At 39.9% G+C, this 22,813-nt stretch overlaps 2 protein-coding genes across 3 annotated transcripts in view; one reads left to right on the top strand and one right to left on the bottom strand.

Moving 5' to 3' along the window:
* Nucleotides 1–1,108, bottom strand: part of LOC117961124 (protein EFR3 homolog B) — a 31,693-nt gene extending 30,585 nt beyond the window's left edge. The window contains exons 1-2 of the mRNA XM_034899531.1: nt 1,009–1,108; nt 366–504 (exon numbers count right to left, since the gene is read on the bottom strand). Coding sequence (XP_034755422.1) covers nt 366–372 — 7 coding nt within the window. The 5' untranslated portion in view covers nt 373–504; nt 1,009–1,108. The remainder of the gene's footprint in view (nt 1–365; nt 505–1,008) is intronic.
* si:dkey-206f10.1 (adenylate cyclase type 8) lies at nt 6–21,674 on the top strand. Of its 2 annotated transcripts, none has more exons than XM_034899527.1 (21): nt 6–119; nt 6,348–6,558; nt 7,460–8,203; nt 8,486–8,635; nt 8,817–8,947; nt 9,232–9,343; nt 10,333–10,460; nt 12,474–12,632; nt 12,819–13,053; nt 13,132–13,302; nt 13,403–13,503; nt 15,700–15,901; nt 16,322–16,414; nt 16,603–16,763; nt 16,972–17,053; nt 17,226–17,384; nt 17,807–17,953; nt 18,390–18,482; nt 18,623–18,737; nt 18,884–19,086; nt 20,542–21,674. In XM_034899527.1, the coding sequence occupies exons 1-21, from the start codon at nt 106–108 to the stop codon at nt 20,746–20,748; spliced, it is 3,618 nt and encodes a 1,205-aa protein (XP_034755418.1). In that variant the 5' UTR covers nt 6–105; the 3' UTR covers nt 20,749–21,674. The 2 variants fall into 2 exon arrangements, with proteins under 2 accessions (XP_034755418.1, XP_034755419.1); XM_034899528.1 differs by lacking the exon at nt 6–119 and adding an exon at nt 4,299–4,670.
* The last annotated feature ends 1,139 nt before the right edge of the window (nt 21,675–22,813 follow it).

The following is a 22,813-nucleotide window of genomic DNA, read 5'->3' as shown; positions in this document are numbered from 1 at the left end:
ACCGCACTATCCACCCAGGAGACACAGAGAGAGGGACACTGTGGGACAGCCATTCAGTCAGTGGGCTTGAGGTTTAAGGAATGAAGCCACAGCAGACGCCAACACATGGAACATGTCTGGTGAGGGATTTCTGTGCAAATTCACACATAACACATCACACACCACACACAAAAACATTGAGGCAAAGCTTCTCTCACAAAACATTTCACAATCCGCAATGATTCATTGGGGATTTGGCAGCTCATACAACTAGTTTTATTTTTCTCAGCAGTTCACTTCTTCTGCAGTATACTACAGTAAACTTTTGAAGGGCTGTGATTATGTCTCCAAGGCGTCGTAAATGGGTTTAGCTTGATGTTGCCCACCTGTCATGTTGGATGCTAGTCACAAGGCGGCGTTGATCTTCCAGGTTCACAGAGGAAGGGTTATGTGAGGCACATTAGTCCGGAACTGAGTCTCCACCGGCGCTTCGAAAATCAGGAAATCCGCTGGATTGTCTTTGGCCTGTCGTGGAAGTTAATATGACCAAATTAGCCGATGCGTTAATACGATATTTGACACGTGAACATGTTTAAAACCATAAAAATATGGGAATTACCATGTGTTATGATTAACGTGTACCTGACCCGTGACAAACATGTAACGGTAGCTAACTTAGCTAATGTAACATCATATAACCTATTTGGAAAGAAATCCCAAATCATGCCAGTAAATTAATGTAACTAACGTTAACGCTAACGTTAGCCATGTTAGCTATCGCATGTTTTTATCTAACGTTAACTTTGTCCTCTCGTGGTATCTTGGCTACGTGTTTCGACACTTTTCCCCTGATGTCGATTATATTTAGACATAAACATGATCAAATCTAACAAGACTAACTCATTATTCGGAGCTTGCATTCGTCTACGCTATAAGAAAGTAAGCTAACGTTAGCAAGCTAACTGCTTAACGAGAAGCCCCTGGCTACAGAACAACGCTAATTTTAGTGTCGAGGACCACATTACTTACCATGTAGGCTAGTGAGCAAAATCAAAGTCCTTAATGTGTGGCATAAGGACAGTTAACGTCAGCCACCTTGACTTAACTGTCTAACCGTTGAAGTTACCGTCTCTAGTTTACTATGACAGGACACCGTACATTCAGTATCAGACAGCTGTTACTGGATAGATGTTTATATGTGACGGACCCACCACTGGACAGCAGCTTCATGTTTTAGCATGCGCCCAGTACCCCTCAATATTTTTTACTGGATAAATATTAAAAAGATAAACACCATATTGTACAATTACCTGGTCAGATGTTTATGAGTGTATTAGGCATTTTTAAGTAGCCTATAATAATATATGGACACTGTTACTGTTATTCTGCTCATAAGATTGATGGAGGGATGTAAAGATGTCTGAAATTATTACTGATGTGTCAAATAAGCAACAGCCATATAGTTGTAAAAGTAATCCAAACATTGATAGTAAAATGTAAATCTATGTGATATAAGCTACTTTAAATGCTGCCTATAAATCCCTTGGTAATGTTGTTTCCAGTGTTTATGTTTTGTTCTTATACATTGCTTTCATTATTAGGCACTTTTATTTCAAAGTACAGCTCCACTTGCCTATTGGTTCAAAGACACAATTTTTACTTAATAATTTGTGAATGCTGAACCTATTTGAGTATGCAATCCCCTTTTCATTTACAGTCCAGATGATAGGCCTGCATCCTAATTTATGCACAACTTTTACAGAGTTCAGTTATCCAGACCTCTCCCATGTGAACAGTAATTGCAAGAATTAATTTACAAAGGCTATAATGCAATAAATCAAATTATATTTTAAATCAATTTTCTGAAGCCTTTATTTGTGTATGGGACATTTTGCTTTTGTAAGTCTTTTTTTCTACCAGTTGGGGACAGCAGTGAGTCAATACAACCAAAGACTGGATATTTGGGTGAATCTGATGGGAGATGAGGAGTGAAACAGTTTGCAATTTCCTGATGTTATTATTGTGCATTAAAATGATTTTCTTGCAATAACGTTACCTAAAATATTCGTTAGGACAATAGATCATGGATGGTGTACATGACATGTCATATTTTGTGCCACCTTTATTGAAATCTGAATTTGGTGCTTCTCGGTGGGTCACTAAGGCATTTCATTCCCAGTGTATCTTAACCTCACTAAAACACTCGATCCACGTGACAGTATTTTTGTCCTCCCATGCTGCTGTCATCTCTTTTTCTGTTCAGCCCCCAGGCTATTGGTGCATAATCCTTTTTTGAACAGGTTAATACCCTTTTACTTATGTTGAGTTAATGGCTAAGCTAAAGCTCAAAACTAAGGGGTCTTGGGGGTTGTCATTTTAAGATGTACTTGTTACTGCAGTTTATTAGAATTGTTTGCAGAACTTTGAAAATGTGACCCTCATAAAAAGAATTAAAATGTTTCAGGATGGTTGCATGGCTGGACTACCAAACAGGCCTACTGGGCCCAAGAGTCTGGCTGTCCCTGAGCCACATGGCCTCTGTGTGATAGGATTTTTATTCAAATGGAATGTTGAAAAGGCTAAGGGCTCGATTCAAATTTCATTTGAGGAATATCCCTTACATTCACAACGAAGATGTCATAACATTAAAGCAAGCTTTAATATTACCATGCTAAGAGGAGAAGTCCATTGTTTCTTAATTCATTCATGTGTGTAGTTTGGAAACATCGAAGGTTTCGTGTGTGTTGGGGAAATGCCAAATTTTAAAGTTTTCTGGCACAATCTCTGCTCTGGTCAGCATCTGTTTAAGTTTGACCCTAACTGACCTGTACATGTCTTCACTTTCAAGAGCTCTGTGATACTGCCAACAAAGGCTTACATGCATTTACCGTCCAACTCTAGTGTCACGACACCCATGCTTACCCAGAGCGTTTGGGATGTAGATCTCTGTCTCCAGTATAAGGGAAATGTTTGCCAAGCACATAGGCCAAAGGGTCAGTTCTGTTTCTGGTCTGGCTTGAGTGTGTGGTGAATCAGCTGATCAGTGGGCAGTCAGCGTATCCTTAATACTAATTAGCATTTGGGTTATCAACGTCACAGGCACTCCAAATAGAGTCACTACTGTAAATTAAATGACAGACATTCACAGGCTTTCACTTTGATTTCTCATAATGAACAAAAAGGCTGTGTTATATTATAATGATTTACAAATAATTAAAATGATTTCCTGGTTTCTATTGACTAGTAAGCATGCTTACCATGTTTAAGAGAGCAATGCTGGTGTGGTAGCACTTGTAGAACTAATTGCCTTAGACCTGGCAGCTATTTTAGATGTACAGTAATCAGCAAGAAAGGCCTGAGCTACACAGTCACGGGTGGACAGATGGGAACTCATTAGATCAGCCTTAGGGGCCTGGATACAATTAGCAAAGCCAGTGTCATAAACTTTAAACCAGCTTACAACCATTGGGACTACAGACCTGCTGATGCTATCATCCCAGTAAGTGCTCTTCTTCATCAATACTAAGGGATGTTTGTGTGTTACAACATGCACATTTAACCCCAATTGCATGGGATATAATGCTCATAACATGCAATACAAAAATATCCAAAAATAACACAAATTTGTAAGAACATCTGGACATTGTTTACAGATTAGTCCTTGCCATGCATTACCATTAACCAGCCAAATAAAGCAAAAACAACCAGATGACAATGAGCAGGAGAGTTTTGAAAATTTGTAATGAGACCCTGTGGAGAAGTAATTCAATCAAGCGTATACAGTGTTCTAGAGTACAGCCTTGACACATTTAAATCAAGCCAAGACAACATGGAGACATGTCTAACAGTCCTGACACAGCTTTCTATCATCAAAAATCAGGTATGACACTTCTCGGAAATGCTCAAGATGAAGTATACTGTATGTTAAGCCACATTTTTTTGTGATTAATAACTTTTTTATCTTTTAAGAAAATACAAAACAAACAACTCTCAACATCCGCATAAAGCATAGGTTTATGCACTATACCTCCTACCATAACAACATAGGAAGATAGTCTTTAGGCACAAACCTGAATTTAAGGTTTTCAGGTAATGTTGTTAATTGTTCACCCTTGCCCATACTGACATAACCAAGAGCCCAAAGGCAATATGAACAATGACATCTGATTGGGAGCAGAGTAAATTAAAAAGAAAATGCAAGAGATAGCATATGAATAAACACTCAGCTGCATTGCCATTACATTTTAATTGCCATGTCTGCTTTTAAAAGATTTGGATGACTCGCCCAAAGGCTGAGAGCATTGCATTCATCTTGCCGTTGTCTTGTTGCCAATGATCTGCCAGCTTCGCAGGCATGTAAGAGTGGCTTTCTGACTTATCAATCCTCTTTGCACTCCTCACTGCAGCTCTGCTTGATTTCATTTCAAAACAGTTCAGGTGTTGACCTACAATCCTGCCAGAACGGCACCACACATCTTGGCTGGAGCTTTATCCATTTTGGACGCTTCATCCCAGTGCGGACTATTTCAATTTTCATTTAGTCTTTCATGGATTATGCCTTCATTTTCAGATCTGCATTCAATTCCTGTGTCATGGAATCAGCAAAAGTGGATAATGACGGGCGGGACAAGTATATCCTATGGCAAATGGTGGACATGACGAGAAGAAACACAATATGTAAAACAATACAGGTCAGTTGTGGCCACAAGCCAAAATGTATTTGTCTTCCAATTAAGTTGTTTGTACACTGTAGGTGTTGCTAGATTAAGGATGTCTTTGGATTTATCCTCTTCTCCATTCACTTTAGAAGTAGGTGACATTGTGCCGGAAATCACTTCTCTGATAGTTTTTTTTTCCCAGAAAAGGTGTGCACTATGTCAAACAGGCTGCCTGAATTCAAATAATGCGTGTATTAAAATATAATAAATAAGTCTGTATTGTATTTTAAAATTAGAGTAACAAGAGTAACAAGTGATCCTTCAACAGCAGAGAAACTTGAATGCTCGCTGTGTTATCAACACGTCCATAAAACATTGCTGCCATATTACAGCTTTCACTCACGTGTTAACTATTTTCAGTCGTAATGACAGCCTCAATTCAAAATGCAACTCTTCTAATAGGAAGTGTTTAATCATATCCAGTCTGTGTCGATCCAACTCTTGAAAGTGGACTTTGAGTGTGTTGGACAGCAGCATCAGGAGCCAGAAGGACCTGGAGGAGTTTAGCTCTGGGCATTAACCAGCTCAGGTCTTAAACTATTCTAAATCTGGCCAACAGGTGATTTGTGGGAAAGCTGCCTGTCTTTTGGCACAAACTGTGTCAACACATGGAACCTACCAAGTGGCTCTTTCCAACATGCTGAATGTTTGCAGCATAACCAGTTCTGTCCACAATAAACAATAAAGATGGTTGGTAGATTATATCAGGAGCCACAAAGTCTATACAATCATTGGCTGTTTATTCACACTCACGAAAAATCTTTTTTCAAGATTCAGCATTCAAAATCAGTATATACTACAGTGGAAAGTAACAGTATGGAAGATGTAGAAATGATGCAGTGAGAAATCAGAAGGTGGATAAACTGTTAATGAAAACCAGCAATCCTAAAAATGAAACAAACAGCAATATGAACCAAAATGTTTCAAAGCTTTTACAATCAAATTAAAAATCTTATAATTTACAAAATACATATACAAAATGTTTAATTGTTGCTACACTATGAAATTAATTTCATTGATTCAAGACTAATACTACACAACGCAACCTGCACTAGTTCATAATCAATAACAAACAACATGATTGACACAATTCTTTATGATGAATTATCAATCGTCCATTAAACACGCTCATCCCTAATAGGTTTTGAAAATCTTCTAATAATCTAACTTTTACAGGGCCTACTTTACACAGTGGTAAATGTGTTCTACCACAATTTATAATATTCAGGTCAATTTGTAACATGTCCATGTAATTGTATTCTTTTTTGATTTAAAAAAAAAAAATGGTTAAAAAAATTCAAGAATTGGCCCACACAGAAAGGAACAGCAATTTAATATTGCACTTCCATAAAGTTGGGCGACTTACAGGAGACAGAGTAAAAAAAAGAGTAAAACGAAACTCTGATATCTCTCCATTAGTCAAATGAGCAGAAGTTGAGATATGCTTTATTTGAGTCCAATTGAGTCAAGCTCCAGAAATATATCTATATCCTCCATTTCAAATGATGCGACTTGAAAGTGTCTTTCATTAGAACCCCAAACCTATGCAAAAACACCCACACCTTTTCAACTTCACCCCTCCATTTTGTAAGACTTTCTGTTATAAAAAAAAAAATGTAACACCCAAAAATGTCCAACTCTTTACTCCAGGCTGCTGCCTCTTCCTGATCTAAGACCAGCAGATGAGGTTGGCTATCTTATCACCATGGTGACCTTCTCTGAGACAACACAGGTCTTCCCAATAGAGCTGCGTGAGCCGACCTGCCATTCCAGATCCCTGTCCCCTGGGCTGCGGCGGAAAAAGATGCTTTGGCAGAACGCTGTAAAACACATCATTAACCAGAAGCAGCTCAGCATCCAGGTGATGAAACCGTTGTTGTACTGTTTTTTTTTTCTTATTGTTTTGTACATATTCCCCTCTAATTAGACATATGTGGTATCCTCAGAACCACTGCTAACTAAACTGAAACTCACGTTTTGATGTCAGTGCCTGACCATGTCTGTATCAACATCATGAACATGAATTTTTGGGGCACTGCAGTCCAGACTAACCATGCTTGAATGACATGTTTAATTCAATTAATTTAGCAGAACAAATACTATAGGCCAGTTCAACAACAACAACAACAAAACTTTCTCCCTTAGTGTCTACCTATGCCAATAGCTTTGGTTTTACAGTATCTCCCCAATGTTTTAAGACAACAGAGATAGATAGAATTTAATTTGTGGTGCTCAAATATATTACATATAATACAAACGTATATAATTTTGGTGGCAGATAAGCAGATTGATATAGGTGTCACAAAATCTGAGTAAATAATATAAAAAAAACTACAGCCAATGTAATGTATATCATATAAAAGATACAACTTTCTACATGGACAAAAGAAGAAGAAGCAGTGGACCGGTAGCTAGAGAGATGCCAGTTCACCTCCTGGGCATGTCCAAGGTGCTCGTGAGCAAGGCATTGAACCTCCCCATGTGCTCAGGCCGCCTGTTCAGCAGTTGCAGCCCACTAACTCGGACATCTCTCCATTTGTGCATGTAAAGGACCTGAGCATGTGTGTGCATTTCATGCCTGTGTGTGATAACAGCAGAGTATACATTTTAATTTCCCCATTGGGGATTGAAGAAGAGTATAAATTAAATAATGTAAAATAAATCAAATTAATCAGTGTGCTTTCCGACATAAATCCATTTCTTTTTGGGAAAAGTGCTTGATCTTACAGTGGACACATCTGATTTTCTGTTGGGTTTGACAGGTGGGTGTGGAGCCAGCACGTAAAATCTTTGTGACTGATGCCTACATGGACGAGATCAACAAACAAATCCGTGACAAGGCCTCACGGGGGGTCACAAAACGCCGCACATCCACATTCAGAGTGCACCCTTCCCAGTCCCGTGGCTCCACCAGTACATACAACAGTAGCAGGGCTTCTTTTAACGAATACGCCAGCGATGCCGACTTCTTTGTGCACTGGGGCCACAGAATTCGCGGAGTCTGTATACCCACCCTGAGGCATACCTTCAAGTCTCGAGATCTGGAGAAACTGTACCAGCAACACTACTCCCACCAAAGACGCAACTCTCTAGCCATCACCAATGTAATCGATGCGGTGGCCAAATTACACATATTGGTCCTGTACCTAGCACTGGCCCCTGAGGCGGTCACAGACACTCTGCGTGGCTGCCTGACGGGCATGTTCATGGTGTTAGCTGTAGTGCTGTGCATTGTAGTGTTAACCTACAGGGACTCCTTGTCCCCACGGTGGCTTCACTGTGCTGGCCTAGTTTGCTGGTTCTCGCAGACCACCCAGGTGCTGGGAGGAATGGTGTATGGACTAGAAAAAGACCCATCGTGGTATGTTTTGTTCACATTGTTCGCCACATACACGCTGCTGCCGTTACCTCTGCTGTGGGCCATGTGTGCTGGCTCTCTCACCTCAGTACTTCACCTTCTGGCGGAGATAGTGTGCCACTACAATGATGCTGTGTTTCTGAGAAAGGTGAGGACATTTTTTTTTTCCAAGCCTATTCCATTTATCCATTTATGTTAATATTTTCTTTATTTTCACAATTGTTCCACCCATCTCCACCCGCTGATAGTATCTACAAACCTACTAAACACACAACATTTCCTTTTGATATCTCTCAATTTAATTGAAAAAAAGAAGAAAACTCCATTTCCTATTTCTTATCCTCTTCTTAGTTCACATACATTGGGTTACTTTTTTTACTTAAAATGAATTGCATGAATTGCATGAATGCAAAATCTCTCTTGGATGCAGGTGTTTGCCAAAGGCCTGCTGTACCTGGGTATGAACACAGCCGGCTTGTTCATCCACTACCTGACAGACCACGCCCAGAGACAGGTTTTCCTGGAGACGCGGCGCTGCATTGAGGGTCGCCTCAAACTAGAACAAGAAAACCAGAGACAGGTACAGTGACTGCCGCCATTGTGCTATAGGTTAAACCTATAGAGAGAATTACCTTTGTTGACTGTTGACTTTTCTCAAACTTCACCAAAAACAGCCTCCTAAATTCCCTTCTGTTCTGTGTTTAAACAAGCCTTTTGCTGCTGATACCATGTCAAATAGAGTTTATCATCTTGCTATGCAGGAGCGTCTGGTTCTGTCAATCCTGCCTCGCTTTGTTGCCTTGGAGATGATCACTGACATGAGCTCTCTGGAAAATGAACTTAATCCTCATGAGTTTCACAAGATCTATATCCACCAGTACAAAGATGTCAGGTACACACACACACACACACACACACACACACACACACACAATGTCAGTATATTAGTACCAACAAGGCTTATAAAAAAGGGTTTTAGAAAATAAGTTTCTCTTTGATGTTGTTTATAATTTTTTATTAACTTTTGTCATCCTTTTTGAATTGCAAACTCTTCACATTCAGTCTTGCATGTGTTCACTCGAACCAAACCCATTAACAGGAATCTCTTACAATTTAAATGTGTATGTTTTTAGCATATCACTTCTTTTACTGTTACTGTTTCTCTCCTCATTCCAGCATCCTTTTTGCAGACATCAAGGGCTTCACTCTGTTGTCCATGAATCTGTCGGCCCAGGATCTGGTTCGAATTCTCAACGAGCTCTTTGGACGCTTTGACCGACTGTCAGATGTGAGAATTTGAGCTCTTTTTTGTTGTTGAGATAACATATATTTATTTGTTTATTTAAATTTTTATTTGGAACACATTGGTGCACATAATACAGCACAACACATATGCATCTTTTTCTGATTTAAATAAAAAAAAAATTAAAAAAAAAATACATAAAGAAAAGAATGGAATGACTTAAACATAATTGGAAATCCAGAGAAAATAAAAAGGAAAAAACTAAATTAAATAAACAAATAAAAAACATATTTACAAGTGGTCACAATAACTAAAATAGTGAAATAATAATAATATTAATAATACTGATAATAATAATAATGCAGTTAGTGTGAAAGAAAGACAAGCTGAAAAATATGGAATAATATATACTCCTGGAGAAAAATTTAGGGGAAAGAACACTTGAGTAGCTTAATCAAGAAAATCAGGGGGAAGCTTAAATGAGATCATCATAAATTAAAGGTGCCCCACCACATGTATTTCATTACTTTGTGGTAATGTCCAAAGGTGTACCATGGACTCTGTAACATGTTTTGTGGAAAAATGCCTTGGTTACTCTGTTTTTCTAGTGTGTTATAGAAAACCTGCTAGAGAACTCAATTTGTGCCAGTTCTCATTAATATTCTACGAGCTAAGCTGCTTGACTCTAATTGGCTAACAGCTAGCAAATGAGAGCCTAGCTATCAGCGTCCTTTATCCAGCGCAACTGGGGCGATCTCATGAATAGTAATGAGCTCAAGCAACATGACGTCAGACTCACCAGCTTTTGTAATTGGCCTGATTTCTCCGCTTATTTCTTGTCAGTGGCTAGAGCTGAGAGAGGAGGTAGCAGTTCATTTTCACATTCACGACATAACAAAAACAGTTTTGTGTGGCAGGGCACCTTTAAGTAAGTGAGGATATTGAATCAACCTAGGAGGCAGATAAAATATTTTATTGTTCTATCAATATTTATTTTCTCTTTTCACTGGTGTCTTGACGCTTTCTCATCACAGGAGCACCACTGCATGCGGATAAAGATACTGGGAGACTGTTACTACTGTGTGTCAGGGGTCCCTGAGCCACAGCGTGCCCATGCCCGTCATTGTGTTGAGTTGGGTCTGGACATGATCAACACCATACAGTCAGTCTTAAGTTAACAGTATTTTTATGGGCTTGTCATGCTGTCTCTTGCAAAAGGATGATACATTTATTTTGTATGCATGTGCAGAAAGAGCAAAAAACGTCACTAATTAGTATCACATCATCACTTTTGGAACTGGACAAAAAAACGAACAAAACAACATCAAGATAAATGACAAATAAAGCCCTCCCCTCTCATTGCGATTTAATTGCAAGATATAACGGTATGAAACTTTAACCTTACGGTTATAGTGACCAGTATTATCACGGTTTCGATATTCACCCATCTTCGTCTTCGTCTTATTTGGTGTTAACTGAAGAAAAGTCAATGAAAAGCAGCTAAACAAAGCTCTTTGCACCCTCAAGACGGGTAGCCTCTAGATCAAGTTAAAAAGAGCAGGTCCACATGCAGCCTCTTCCACTCCCTGTTTTGGTCCGTAGGCGAAACGGGTCCAATAGATCCTGTATAGAGTTCAAAAGTTTTTCCTTTCGATGTGAAGAAGCACATGAGTCAGGGGATTTGACATATTGCTGCCTTTGGCAGCAACTTATTTTCTGCACTTTCTGCAGACAGGATAACTAATTACAATCAACAGTCTTTTGACATTCTTACTGTATAATAACACAAATATGCCCATGCTTGGACTTAGTCCTCTCAGAGGGTTGATAAATGTCCTGAGCATTGTCATCTCCTCCTTCCGCCATGATTCCATAATTGTAGGCTATGCAGTGCGCCGACACGGCTACTTAAGGAGACTTGGAGGAAGCTGGGAAGGATTAAACACAAGGTTTCCCCAACGTGGTAATCTACCGTGATAATACTGATATTTTAAATGAAAATGGTCATTGTTATTGTCAACATTTTGATCGTGGTTCACCGTTGTACCGGTAATTGTTACATCCCTGTTATAATTTATTCTAAGGATGTGTGAAGGAATCCCAACTGATTGGTTTTGCATAGAAGAAATAAAGTTCCTTACAGATATTTAAAAACAAATAGTGTTTCTTTAAGATATCATACGTTAGAGAGATTTCTTCAAAGGCGAGGGGGATATTTTGAAATAATACATGAATTTAGGCAACATGTTAATTTTTTATTTATTTATTCCCCTTTCATAGATATAGCTAAGCGCGTCCACCTTTCTATAGAGATGTACTGAGGTCATTATTACTTCATAGTCTGTTCGTGCTATGGTAACTAAATGAGATGTTATTTAGATGATATGTCAAATTAGATGAGAGCTTGAAAGTAAACAAGCATTTTACTTTATAAATACTTCCAAACAGGCCGATTAGATCTAACAAAGTGCTGGTATGGATGTGTTAAATTTTTTAAAGAATAAAATTACACCGTTAGCAAAAAGAGCTATTCTTTGATCTCTGATGCCGATTATAATCCCTTATATTTGCCTACTAGATTGCATTGCTTTTGCTTCAATAGCTCAAATTAACAGAAGTGGATAGACGTGAACCTTGGGGGCAACCTCTTGTAATATTGAAGGGCTCGGACACCACTTTATTTCTCAGTACATCAGCTATAGGATTGAGATGTGATATTTTGATCCAGTTAAGTAAAGTATTTCCCAAAACACAAATCAAGTTATAATGTCAAAGACATAAGTCCACTCAACCCTACTGAGGCCTTTGCTGTTTGAACCAAGAGAAGACTTGCATCTTTTTCTTCTTTTTGGCAGTACAGTACATTGAGAATGCGCCTTACATAATCGAATCCTTGCTTTTCCTTTACAAATCCATTTTGGTCATCCCCTACAACACTTGGAAGCACACCCTCTATCCTTTTTGCCAAATTTTACTGAGGATTTTTTATCATTGTTTAATTAACTTACAGGTTGCACATTCTCACACCTAGTTGTAGGTTTACCTGGTTTTGGAAGCAGGATGATCAAAGCTTCCGTCATTGAGGCAGAGAGGTAGCCTTTATTATAGCATTCTAGAAACATCCCACATAGCATAGTTGGCCTCACATGATCACTTTATGTCCCACCAACACCAGGCATGTGCGGAAGCAGCTGAACTTTGACATGGACATGCGGATTGGAATCCACTCGGGCTCTGTCCTGTGTGGGGTGCTGGGCCTGCAGAAATGGCAGTTTGACGTCTGGTCGTGGGATGTGGGCATTGCTAACATGCTGGAGGCTGGTGGCATACCCGGGTGAGTGGATGGCTAGTACAAGAAACCAGCAGTAGTATCTCTTTGATGCAACACAGTTTATCTCCGCCCTGCCCACCCCATATTTTTACACATACACCCACTGTTGTCCCACTGAAATTATTCAAACTATTAATTTCTTCTTATGAAATAGAAATGTCTTTGTACATTCTATTCTCTCTCATCCAGCCGCATCCACATCTCAAGGGCGACTCTGGACTGCCTAGAAGGCACGTACCAGACAGAAGCTGGTCATGGTCGTGACAGGAGCGAATTTTTGCTCAAACACAACATCGACACTTTCCTCATCTGTCCTCAAGAGGAAAGGAAAGAAGTCAGCCGTGTTAACCCCCCTAAAGTCCAGAAAACGATTAAAACTTGGAACCCAGAGCTGCCCTTTGGGAACGTCATTGACATGAACAGCGTAGGTATTTCTAAACAGCTTTTCTAATATGCACTACGTACTTGATTGATCTCACACCATTGTATACTTCTCCTGCAGATCCTGGCCTCCTTTACGAACGGCTCGATGCCCAACATACGTCAGTCCACCTCCAGGGAAATCAACAAACGCATCAGACACGCTATTGAGGCTCGAAGCAGTGAGCGTATGCACAGGGAGCACATCACTCCACTGACCCTGAAGTTCAAAGACACACACATCGAGGACAAGGTAAGCAGGTATAGATGCGTGTGCGGACAGTGTTTAGGAGAAGGAAAAAAGGTTCATGCCACAAAGTAAATGATGCTGATGGTTGGCTTGGTTTGTCTAGTTCTCCCAGATGAGAGATGAAATGTTCAACTCCAACCTGGTCTGCTCCTTCATCATGCTCCTCTTTCTCATGGCTGCCCAGGCCCTCATTCCTGCGCCCAGGTAGGGAGACATAGACAGGTTAACAGCAGATGAGTTATGGATTGAAGCTTTAAATTCTTCATTAAAAAGTCCTAAAAAAATCTTTATTTATAGATACTAAACGATGTCAAATTGAACTTTTTCTGACTGAAATTATCAATTTTAATGTTGGTTTAACACCACTAAAGATGTACTGCACTGTTTGTCTGATTTGAGCGCCACTGTACACCACCGGTCAAAAGTTCACTTAGAAATTTCCATTGCACTCCCTTATAGACAGAACACCAACTGAGATCAGTTGCATTGTTTTGTTAACCGGGGAAGAAGTTCCGAAGTTTCAGATTACATTACAGTGCCTATGGAAAATCATCATCCCCTTACAATAAATGTTCCAGCTTTATTTACACATTCATCCCAACAACATTCAAGTAACATAAACATGCAATAGTTCCGAAACATAAGAAAATAAAATTAGAATAACAGAGTTGGAAAAGTCATCAGTCTTATGATTTAATACTTAGTAGAGCTTCCTTTTGCTTTAATTACCACTATCAGACTGTTTGGATATGTCTTTTTCAGCCTCACACACTTAGTTGGGGAATATTTTCCCATTCTTCCTTGCAGAATTGTTTGAGTTCAAGGAAATTCTGTGGTGACCCTTAATTGACACCTTTCTTCAGGTCCATCCACAGATTTTAAATTGGATTTAGGTCGGGGCTCTGACTTGGCCACTCGAGGACATTCACCTTCTTATCCTTAAGCCACTGCATAGTGTTTTTGGCAGCTAGTTTAGGGTCGTTGTCGTGCTGAAAGGTGAACAACCTGCCCGTGTTCAGCTGTCTAGCAGAGGGCCGGCCGCAGGTTTTCCTCAAGAATTTCAGTGTATTTGGCAGCATCCGTTTTCGCTTCAATCTTGACCAATTGCCCAGTCCCTGCTGAAGAGAAGCACCCCCACAACGTAAGGTTGCCACCACCATGCTTCACAGAAGTATGGTGTGTTTTTGGTGGTGTGCTGTGTTTGGTTTTCACCGAACATAATGCTTGCAGTTCCGTCCAAAAAGTTCAATCTTGGTCTCACCTGACCATAACCCCTTTTTCCACATGGCATTGGAACCTTCCATATGTTTCATTGCGAAGCGCAAACGAGCCTCTGTGTGGCCCTTTTTCAGAAGAGGTTTTATTCTTGCCACCCGGACATGCAGGCCAGCTTTGTGTAAAGCTCGTGAGATTGTTGTCACTTGCACAGACCGACCAATCTCAGCCATAAAAACTGTAAGATGTCCTAAAGTTGCCATTGGTCTCTTGGTAGCTTCCATGATAAATGTCCTCCTGGCTCGGTCATCAAGTTTGGAGGGATGGCCCGATCTAAGCAAGGTGTTGGTGGTGCCATAAGCTTTCCACTTCTTAATAATGCTCTGAATGGTACTCAGCGGAATGGTTGAAGCCTTTGAAATCGTTTTGTATCCTTCTCCTAACTTGTGCCTTTCCACAACTTAATGCCAGAGCCCTTTTGAAAGCACCTGGCCAACCATTGTGTGTGTATTCTTTGTGTTGCCTTGCACTACTAGTAATGGAATCATCATGGAACTGCCGGTTTTATTAGGAAGTAATCAAAATCACTACAATTGATGTCAGGTGGGCGGCAATTAGCATGGTGTGTGATCTGGAAATGAACTGGTTGTACCTGAGTACGTTAACAAAGATTACTCTAAGGGGCTGATCACTTACCCTAACCAGGTATTTTACTAATTACATTTGAATAATTGCTCAGAAAGTTTTAAAATGTTTTTCTCTTTGATGTTGAGCGTTTTAATGTGTAAATACATCTGGAAATAGTTAGATTGAATTTATTTTAATTCCCATGGTGTAATGCAACAAAAAGTAAATATTGTTCATGGGGTATGATGATTTTCTAGGGGCACTGTATGTATTTACAAAATTGCAAAAGGCGTGTCCATTGTTTTTCTAGTAAGTTTTTTAAAATGATGTCAGATTAGTGAACAGAAAATGCATTTGGAACATTGATGGATGAATGGTTGCGTAGGTAGTGTATGTAAGATTAATTTTCCTTCCTTTGGTGTCATCTGGAGATAGTATCAATAATTAAATTTATAATTCTCCAGGTCATACGTCACACTCCTTTCATACAGTGGAGTAGTAATTTCACTCATTTTCTTTCTCTTCTACATACATTCCTCCCTTGTTCTTCCTCTGCAGGCTGATCCCACCCGTCCTCCAGTTTTCAGTCTTTCTGCTCATCTACATGCTGCTGCTGCTGTTGGCCCTGGCTGAAGAGTTCAGGTGCACGCCTGCATGGCTGCAGCACTTCTGCTGCTGGATCCATGAGAACAACAGCGCCCGCAACCTCCTCACCCTAACCGCCATCGGCATCAACTTCGGCTTGGTCTCTACTGACATGGTGAGAGTCTAAACAGGACAGAGCCAGACTTTTATACACTGGTTGATGAATGAAAAAGTTTATTTTTCCTGTTACAACTTTCCTATTTATACTGCTGTACTGTTTTGCCTGCTCTTTAAAAGAGCTGGAGAGATTTCCACATAAAATTGTACTGTGCAAATTACATGATGGAATTAATTCCCCCCCCACCCCACCCCACCACCTTAAATGTTTATGCATAAGGAGAAAGGTCTCCCTCTAACATGTACAATGTATTTTAGATGACCATCAAACTACGCTTCCAGCTAAAAAAGTCAATTTTTATGTCTAAATAAGAAGGGTGTACCGGTTTCCTTCTGATACTCATTTGTCTTTTTTAGTCAAGGTCAAAGGTTTTAAGTGACTTGTACACAGTAACGTGTGCTGTTTACCTGTGTCCAGGTGTGGTGCATTCTCACAGACACACAGGAGGCTGAGGGGATAGACGGAACCAACGCAGCCTCATATCCCTTCACCATCTGCACTTACCCTGAGGTAAAGACAGCGGCAGTTCATGTTGAACACTTAACAACATACAACAACACTATCTGGCAACATTTGGAGTTATGTTAAATCACATTTTCTTAAGTTTTCTCACCCAATTGCCGTTTTTGACCTTCAAGAAAATCATCATTACGTTCTCCTTCTTCGTTGCCTTTTCTTCACTCCCTCCGTCTCCTCAGGTCTTTGTATTGAGCGGTGTGATCGCCATGGTGACTTGTGCCGTGTTCCTGCATCTTAACTCTCTGCTTAAGCTGGCGGTGTTGCTGCTGGCAGTGGCCATCTACACCTACCTCATCCACCTGGCCTTCCTCACACTCACACGCCATGACGCGCTGCACAGGTCGCTGAAAAATATACACCGGCCAGCTCGGGCTGTCACACAATTACTTTTCAGAGTTTTTTTTTTCTTTACGTTTAAGGAAATGTGTGTAATTGTTTTGCTTAGTTATTAAAGTTTTCAGTATGTCAGCTGTTGCAACTGTACTACTATTGCACTGAACACCTTTTACATAATTTACATCTCTATATTCCATCGCTCTACTTCCTAGGTCTCATTATGTCAGGAGAAAAGGAATCTCCATCCTTCTCATGGCCATGTTTATTATTGCTGTCTTCTACAATGGACGACAGGTACTGTGAAACTCAGAGACGTTTTCCCTGTGTTGATTATGCAGCGGTTTGCAGTAGTTTAGTCATCCTTGCAATGTTTTTTGTATTATTAAGATCAAATCTGTCAACTGTCAAACTGAGTAAATATGTAAAGGTAAAAGTCACTTACAGGCATCTGTGCTTTACTTTCCAGTGGGAGGCCACTGCCAGACTTGACTTCCTGTGGCGTCTGCAGGCCCAGCAGGAAGTGGAGGACATGAGGGAGTTGCGGGAACACAACGAGTGTCTATTATACAACATCCTGCCTGTGCATGTGGCGCACCATTTTCTGGACCGGAGCAAGAATGATGAGGTGCAAAAAAACTTTTTATTCTCATATTACTTGGCTCTCGTTAGCTTTTTCCAAAGGAGTACAAAAATACAGGGAGAATAATCCAAGTTTATTTGAAAATCGTTTTATTTGAAATGCTGATTGGACTATTTAAATAGTCTGAATATATCTGCTGTTACTCTAATGAAGACCATGTAGGTGATATATAATATTTTATATGCAGTATATAACCATGTTTTATGGAAGGTTTCAACTGACTTAAATGTTATTTAACGGATGCCTTCACACATTTGCACATTTTATTGTAATTTATAGAAGTGCTTAACAACAGCCAACAACTTGCATTGATTAAAAAGATTTGTCCTGAATAAATCAATCTACTGTATGTATGCCAGTCAAACAAAGAGAGTTTTAGGATTAAAATGATACTCTTTCTGTTTCAGGAGCTTTACTCCCAGTCCTACGATGAAGTTGGTGTCATGTTTGCCTCCATCGCTGGGTTCAATGAGTACTTTGAGCAGAAAGAGATCAGACATGAAGGAGTGGACTGCCTCCGACTTCTAAATGAGATCATTGCTGGCTTTGATGAAGTGAGTATGGGACTGAAAATGAAAGTGTGCTAAGTACAGTAGATTCCAATGTTTTGTTTACTCATTACATACAAATCTGAATAAAGTGACATACTCACTTTAGTATGGTATTCATTTTAAAGGGGGAAGGCTAATTTATCCAAAGTAGTATTGTATAGAAATGCAGTATATATATATATATATATATCTGGGTACTGTAAATAACAGCAATAAAATACATGCATTATATTTCATCTTTCAAACATGTATAGATTTATCTGTGGTATATATATTAGAAGAATTCTGTCTTTGCCTGTCCTTTTAGGTGATGAGAATAAATAAGAATAAAACACATAGTAGGCTTTATTCAAGGACATGCTTTGGACAAATGCTGGCATAACTCTCTATATGAGATTGATGGCTCATTTGAACTTTTTGTCTCTAAATATTTCACAAGTTGTTGGAGGAGTCGTACTTTCACTATGTGGAGAAGATTAAGACCATTGGGAGCTGCTACATGGCAGCCTCTGGCTTGGCTCCAGACAGACAGGTGGGACATCCTATTATTGCACTCCCCCCTCTCTCTCTTTCTCATGTTTCTCTCTCTCTTTCTCTTTCTCTTTCTCTTTCTCTTTCTCTTTCTCTCTCTCTCTCTGTATCTAACTATCCCTCTCTGTCTGTCTCTCTCAGGCATCTGTTGATGAATGGAATCACTTGAGTGAGCTGGTTTTGTTTGCGTTGGCAATGCAAGAGACCTTGAAAGAGATTAACAAGCTCTCTGCCAAAAACTTTCAGCTGCGTGTGGGTAAGTGGATAAATGGATTGCCTCCTAAATGCTTTAAACAATTGATGGTTGATATAAACTGCTCTCGGCAATGGTTTCTAGTGGCATAGCTTTAATTCTAATTACTTATTTGCCTGTAGTAAATTGTCTGTATTGCACTGAAACAGGCATTGCCCACGGGCCGCTGGTCGCGGGCGTGATCGGTGCCACCAAGCCGCAGTATGACATCTGGGGGTCAACCGTGAACCTGGCCAGCCGCATGGACAGCACAGGTGTGAGCGGACGCATCCAGGTACCTGAGGCCACACGCAGGGTCCTGGCAGAATGGGGTTTTGTCTTGGAGCTACGTGGGGAAATCTTTGTGAAGGGGGTGAGTAGCTGTTAATGTTAGTGTTTATTAGTAGTGGTCAGTTGTCCCCAAGTATAGTGAAATGGAGGACCATTTGGGTCTTCCTAAATGATTTGGATCTGATTTTACCGGGTAGTGTTGGAGCTAATTCCTGCTCCGGTCTCAGGGTTCAGTCAATTAGTAGTCAGAATCTCAGATGTGGATGTGTGAATCCTTTTTATTACATAGGATATGTCCTGGGACAGAGTTACATAGATCAAGCTAACACACCTCTCCCCTTCCTTTGGGTGGCTCTTCAGCTCTTTTCCCCACTGGTCTTATTCACTAAGGGTGGGGTCTCTAGGCCACAGTGGTGTGATGTGTTTGCGTGCTTATTTTGTTATCTTTTCAGTTGGAATGTTACTGAAAGTTTATGACCCTTTCAGGACTCGCAGAGCAAAAGATCAGTTGGGCTGTAAAGAGGGACTGAAACCAGACACAGGACACGACCCTAATCATCACTTCTCCATCCGACACATTTAGGAGAGCTGGATTATAACGCAGTGTAGTAGAACATCTTGTTGTAGAACAGAGTGTTGTAAAAACACTTAATGCATGAACAACAAACTTAATGCATGACCAACATGTCTTCATTCATGTTGAAATAATGCTTTTGCCTTTTAGCTTAAATGTATGATGTATAATGCAAATCACACGCAAGGTTTAAGCACATTTAACATTTTAAATTCCAACAGTAGCCACATAGATAAGTTCAGCAAAGTCTTACAGTGCCAGACCTTTATTCACAGCCCTGCTTAGGATGTTCTGGTGAGTCCACATAGCATTCTGGGATAGGAGAAAAACGTGCTCTGGTTTATTGGCATTTCTTTAATCTAATAAAAATCGTCTTAGGTGGTGCTTAGAGTTGCACAGAGCCACGGTGCCGCTGCAAAATAGCCTCGGGACGGACAGATAGTTTAGCTAGCTGTCTCAATTTACCCTGCAGAGATCTGAGGAGCAGTTAACCATAGTCCTCATAACTCAACCGGCGTTTAAAATGCCAACACAAAGAAAGCAAAAGGTACCGGACATCTGGCCAAAATGAAAGATATCCAGCGGAATTTCCAGCTGAACCTGAACAATCTCAGAAGTGGAATGTTGTAAAAATAGACTCAGTTCAGGTTAATGTTCAGTGAAGTTCTTATTTACGGTAATGCAGAGAAGACATTATATGACATTAAAACAGCTAATGTTCAGGCTCACAGGCTCAGAAAACTAAAGTAGGACAAACAACAGGACAAATAAAACAAGAGGGACATCTACTGATTAAAAGAAACAACAGACAGATGCATGAGCTCAGGAAGGGGACATTAATGCATGATATGTGTAGATGTTAAAGCAGGTTAACCATATTTGTAAAGAGGTGTTGATAATAAAAAACCGTGAGGGTGACTAAGAAAGGATTAGCACACTTTGTGACTGCTGTTGTCATTGCAGGTGAGCGAGAGGCAGGGAAAGGTCCGCACCTATTTCATCAGCACCACGCGCAGCAAGAAGGCCAATGTCTGTCGCATGGGGGCGCGGACAGGTGGACGCAGGACTCTCGCAGGAGTGGTGTTTGGTCTCGTCCAGGCCAAACAAAAGGAAAAGATGAGAGAGACTAATGGGGGGTTTGGTCTGACTCCGCTCACTCATCAATGCTGAGAGGACTTTTGGGGTCAGATGGTGGAGGACACAGCACAGCCATATTGTTTCTACTGGTTTACAGTTTTGTTGTGTGTGTTTCATACTTCCATGCCATAATAACCAGATTAGCTTCACAAACAGAAGAGTGTGCAGCTGTTAGATATGGGACCTAAATCCTACAAGAGCCTTTGTTCCTGCGTCTTCCTGTGCTTTCCTGTCCAATACGTGGGCTGTATTCTACTTGATGGACATTTAGGGACGCTAATACATGGGCAGGCTGTCTTCTATGATTCAAGATGGCATTCAGTAAGTCTGAATGCCATCTTGAGGGCACTGCTTTCTATTTTTGTTGCCATATCTACACATTATAAGCAGTTGTAAACATGTAATGTTCATTTTGTACAAAACTAACAAAATCCAACGTCTTTTTTATGCTGTTATTCCAGCGGTTTCTCAGACCTCTAAACCAAAAAACCTCAAAACAACCAGCTCAACCTCTCATAGACTTTTTAATGGCCTATAAAATGTTGACTAGTACTGTAATGTGCATTATTCATCAACAGCAAAGGACACAGAAGGTTGTGTTTTACGTGTAATAATGACGTAATAATCCATATTGTGTCATATAAAAACACTTTGTCACTGCAATTTTGTTTTTTTATGTTTTAACTGAAGGATGACAAACGCATCTATGGGACAAAAATAAACAGACACAGAAACTCATATAGTATATAATACATATGAATTAATAATGATCATGATCAAAATGTTTATACCTCAGTCAGACTGGGCTGGACTTTTAAAAGAAGGCTGTGTTTTCTGTGTTTGGTGTTCTGGAAGTGAAATTCATTTTTCCAAGGTATCCTATGTTTGCTTTTTCATCATTTTTACAAAAACGTTTTTTAGTCTACATTTTCTGCTAATAAAACCAGAAATTAAAACAAGTCTAAGTGGTTTAATTTCTTTTTAATTGTGTATATGATTCATGCTGATTCATTCATCCCCAAAGATGTTCTATTAAACATAAGGCTTTAGTTTTAGTTTGTTGGGTTTGTCAGATGTGTTTAAGTTACTTTATGCAAATGTTAATAGACTTCTCTTATGTAGCACTTTTCTAGTCTCATCGGTTACTCAAAGCGCTTTTACATATTACAGGATATAAATATTACACATTTGCATTCCTATGGCACAGCATCGAGGGCAACTCAGGGTTTGGTGTCTTATCCAAGGACACTTCGAACCTCCAACCTTCCGAATGGCAGGCGACCGCTTTAGCATTGAGCCACAATATCAGAGTGAGGAATGTATATGGATGTAAATAATGTATATAAATGTAAAAAACGGTGTCCTCCAGTAGAATATGTGAAAGATAACATGTCAGCAGCAGCAGAACCAGAAAGAAGATCCTTTCTGCTCCAGCCGAGATGATCAACCACATCAGAAGTCTGCATGACTGTCTTCACATGGCACAACACGCTTGGGTATGCTGCTCTAACATATTCAGCCACTAGCCTACCACAGGAAACATTGACTATATATTAAAAAAACAAAATTTAAAAAAAAAGCAAAGTGTGAAAACATATTTTCTTGTAATTTAAAGGAATAGACTGGTGTACTAAATTTTATGTTATGGAGTTTTTTTTCCTATTTTGATTGGACTATAAACCGACTAATATCTCATCAAATGTAACAAGTGTCGATCTTTAAAGTGTTGTCTCAGCCTGCCCCACCCACAGTCTGCACAGCAGCCGCTGACCCTGCCGGACCATTTCTCTTGACTCGATTAGTTCTGGCTGCAACTCGCGCGGGTATTCTACGGCCGGCTCCAAGATCGTCTATTGTAAAAGATGTATCACAAGATGGTTGGAAAAATAGTTTCTTGATTTTTTAAACTGTGATTTTCTATTTTCTTTAACTGTTCAGTTATATTTTTTTGTAAACGTGGTTCTGTGAATAGTGTCTCACTACCAAAAGGTAAGGGGAGAAATATGAAATCCACTTGCTCTGTTGTAAGGCAAGGCAAGGCAAGGCAAGGCAGCTTTATTTGTATAGCACATTTCAGCAACAGGGCAATTCAAAGTGC

This window comes from Etheostoma cragini, chromosome 18, assembly GCF_013103735.1.
Source record: "Etheostoma cragini isolate CJK2018 chromosome 18, CSU_Ecrag_1.0, whole genome shotgun sequence".
Lineage (NCBI taxonomy): Eukaryota > Metazoa > Chordata > Actinopteri > Perciformes > Percidae > Etheostoma > Etheostoma cragini.
This window is presented reverse-complemented; position numbering and strand designations above follow the sequence as displayed.